Below are 3,744 nucleotides of genomic sequence, written 5' to 3' on the forward strand. Positions count from 1 at the left end.
CCACTTTCACTTTTGCTTTCCCTTTCCCTTCCGCTTCCACTTCCCCTTTTACTTTCACTTCCGCTTTCATCTTTGCTTGCCCTTCACTTTCACTTCCCCTTCCTCTTCACTTCCACTTTTGCTTCCCATTTTCCTTCCCTTCCACTTCTGCTTTCCCTTCCCTTCCACTTCCACTTCCGCTCCACTTCCCCTTTTACTTTCACTTCCCCTTCACTTCCGCTCCACTTCTGCTTTCCCTTCCCTTCCACTTCCACTTCTGCTCCACTTCCACTTTTACTTTCACTTCTGCTTTCACCTTCGCTTCCCCTTCCTCTTCACTTCCCCTCCACTTCCACTTCTGCTTTCCCTTTCCATTGCACTTCCTCTTCTACTTCCACTTTCACTTTTGCTTTCCCTTCCATTTCTGCTCCACTTCCCCTTTCACTTTTGCTTTCACTTTCACTTCCCCTTTTACTTTCACTTCCACTTCCACTTTCATCATCACTTCCCCTCCACTTCCACTTCCCCTTCCTCACTTCCCCTCCAATTTCACTTCCCCTTTCCTCTTCCCCTTCACTTCCCCTTCACTTTCACTTTTGCTTTCCCTTTCCCTTCCACTTCCCCTTTTACTTTCACTTCCACTTTCACTTCCGCTTTCATTTTCACTTCCCCTCCAATTTCACTTCCCCTTCCTCTTCCCCTTCAGTTCCGCTTGACTTTCACTTTTGCTTCCCCTTTCCCTTCCACTTCCCCTTTTACTTTCACTTCCACTTCCGCTTTCATCACTTCCTTTCCACTTTCAGTTCCACTTCTGCTTTCATCACTTCCCCTCCACTTTCACTTTCACTTCCTCACTTCCCTCTACTTTCACTTTCACTTCCTCTTCCACTTTTGCTTTCTGTTTCCCTTCCACTTCCCCTTTTACTTTCAGTTCCACTTCTGCTTTCATCACTTCCCCTCCACTTTCACTTCCCCTTCCTCACTTCCCTCTTCTTTCACTTTCACTTCCCCTCCACTTTCACTCCCCCTTCCTCACTTACCTCTACTTTCACTTTCACTTCCCATTCCCCTTCACTTCCCCTTCACTTTCACTTTTGCTTTCCCTTTCCCTTCCACTTCCCCTTTTACTTTCACTTCCCCTTCCACTTTCTTCACTTCCCCTTCACTTCCCCCTACTTTCACTTTCACTTCCACTTTTGCTTTCCCTTTCCCTTCCACTTCCCCTTTTACTTTCACTTCCACTTTCACCTTCGCTTCCCCTTCACATTCACTTCCCCTTCCTCTTCACTTCCCCTCCCCTTTCACATTTGTTTTCCCTTTCCCTTCCACTTCCCCTTTTACTTTCACTTCCACTTTCACTTTCACTTCCCCTCCACTTTCACTCCCCCTTCCTCACTTCCCTCTACTTTCACTTTCACTTCCCATTCCCCTTCACTTCCCCTTCACTTTCACTTTTGCTTTCCCTTTCCCTTCCACCTCCCCTTTTACTTTCACTTCCCCTTCCACTTTCTTCACTTCCCCTTCACTTCCCCCTACTTTCACTTCCACTTTTGCTTTCCCTTTCCCTTCCACTTCCCCTTTTTACTTTCACTTCCGCTTTCATCTTCACTTCCCCTTCACTTTCACTTCCCCTTCCTCTTTACTTCCCCTCCCCTTTCACTTTTGCTTTCCCTTTCCTTTCCACTTCCCCTTTTACTTTCACTTCCACTTTCACTTCCTCTTCCACTTTTGCTTTCCCTTTCCCTTCCACTTCCCCTTTTACTTCCACTTCTGCTTTCATCACTTCCCCTCCACTTTCACTTCCCCTTCCTCACTTCCCTCTACTTTCACTTTCACTTTTGCTTTCCCTTTCCCTTCCTCTTCACTTCCCCTCCACTTTTGCTTTCCCTTTCCCTTCCACTTCCCCTTTTACTTTCACTTTCACTTCCACTTTCACCTTCACTTCTCCTCCACTTCCCCTTCCTCTTCACTTCCCCTCTACTTTCACTTTTGTTTTCCCTTCCACTTCCCCTTTTACTTTCACTTTCACTTTCCTTCCCCCCCCCTCCACCGCCAGGTCCTGGCAGCTCCGTACTCACAATAATGCCCGGGATGGAGGGGAGGGTGATGCTGCAGGTGCCCGTTCTGATGATGTGGGATGGCGGGGGGATACGGCGCCGTCCTGTTCCCGCTCCACGCCCCGTTCCCTCCGCTGTCTGCCGACCGGAAGCGCGGTTCAGGGGCGAGCGCCGCCGCCACCGGAAGCGCCCGCCGCTGCCGCCGCCGCCGCCGCCATCTTGGCACTCACTGTGGTGATAGGTGGCCGGCGGCGGTGCGGCGAAACCGTTCTGCGCCGTCCCCGCTTGCGCTCCCGCCGCCATCTGGAGGAGGCCATCGCTGTGGCCGCCGCCGGGGAGGACGCTGGGAGGTTGGCCTGCGGGGGGAGAAAAAGAGAGAGCGGCCATTTTGGAGCAGAGAGGGGGCGTGCTAGAGTGGCCGTCTTGGAGGACTTGGGTTAGAGCAGCCATCTTGGATTGGAGGACTTGGGTTAGAACGACCGTCTTGGATTGGAGGACTTGGGTTAGAGCGGCGATCTTGGATTGGAGGACTTGGGCTAGAGCGGCCACTTTGGGTTGGAGGACTTGGGTTAGAGCGGCCATTTGGGATTGGAGGACTTGAGTGGCCACTTTGGCTTGGAGGACTTGGGGGAGAGCGGCCATTTTGGATTGGAGGACTTGGGTTAGAACGACCGTCTTGGATTGGAGGACTTGGGCTAGAGCGGCCATCTTGGATTGGAGGACTTGGGCTAGAGTTGACATTTGGGATTGGAGGACTTGGGTTAGAGCGGTCACTTGGGATTGGAGGACTTGGGTTAGAGCAGCCATTTGGGATTGGAGGACTTAGGTTAGAGTGTCCATTTGGGATTGGAGGACTTGGGTTAGAGCGGCCACTTTGGGTTGGAGGACTTGGGTTAGAGCGGCCATTTGGGATTGGAAGACTTAGGTTAGAGTGTCCATTTGGGATTGGAGGTGTGACCATAGAGTGGCCACTTTGGGTTGGAGGACTTGGGGTAGAGCGGCCATTTGGGATTGGAGGACTTGGGTTAGAACGACCGTCTTGGATTGGAGGACTTGGGCTAGAGCGGCCATTTTGGAGGACTTGGGTTAGAGCAGCTACTTGGGATTGGAGGACTTGAGTGGCCACTTTGGATTGGAGGACTTGGGTTAGAGCGGCCATTTTGGATTGGAGGACTTGGGTTAGAGCGGCTACTTGGGATTGGAGGACTTCAGTGGCCACTTTGGGTTGGAGGACTTGGGCTAGAGCGGCCACTTTGGGTTGGAGGACTTCAATGGAGATTTTGGATTGGAGGTGTGACCATAGAGTGGCTACTTTGGGTTGGAGGACTTGGGTTAGAGCGGCCACTTTGGATTGGAGGCACTACCATAGAGTGGCCACTTTGGAGCATAGAGTGTGTGGGCTAGAGTGGCCATTTTGGAGGACTTAGGTTAGAGCAGCCATCTTGGATTGGAGGACTTGGGTTAGAGCGGCCATTTTGGATCGGAGGACTTGGGCTAGAGCGGCCATTTTGGATTGGAGGTGTTACCATAGAGCGGCCACTTTGGGTTGGAGGACTTGGGCTAGAGCGGCCACTTTGGAGCCGCCATTTTGGATTGGGGGCACCGCGGGATTATTAATGGGATTATTAAATGGATTAATGAGACAATTGATTGGATTTAAGGGATTACTGATGGAGTTGATAGAATTACTGATAATCATAGGATTTTT

The 3,744-nt window shown here is 51.2% G+C and overlaps 1 protein-coding gene across 1 annotated transcript in view; it reads right to left on the reverse strand.

Moving 5' to 3' along the window:
- LOC110391990 (mothers against decapentaplegic homolog 4-like) overlaps positions 1 to 3,744 on the reverse strand; it is a gene marked incomplete at both ends in the record, with an annotated part of 23,169 nt that overhangs the window by 4,404 nt on the left and 15,021 nt on the right. The window contains 2 exon segments of the mRNA XM_021383934.1: positions 2,058 to 2,174; positions 2,267 to 2,392. Of these exon segments, the coding sequence (XP_021239609.1) occupies positions 2,058 to 2,174; positions 2,267 to 2,392 (243 nt within the window).

This window comes from Numida meleagris, unplaced genomic scaffold (genome assembly GCF_002078875.1).
Source record: "Numida meleagris isolate 19003 breed g44 Domestic line unplaced genomic scaffold, NumMel1.0 unplaced_Scaffold723, whole genome shotgun sequence".
Classification (NCBI taxonomy): domain Eukaryota; kingdom Metazoa; phylum Chordata; class Aves; order Galliformes; family Numididae; genus Numida; species Numida meleagris.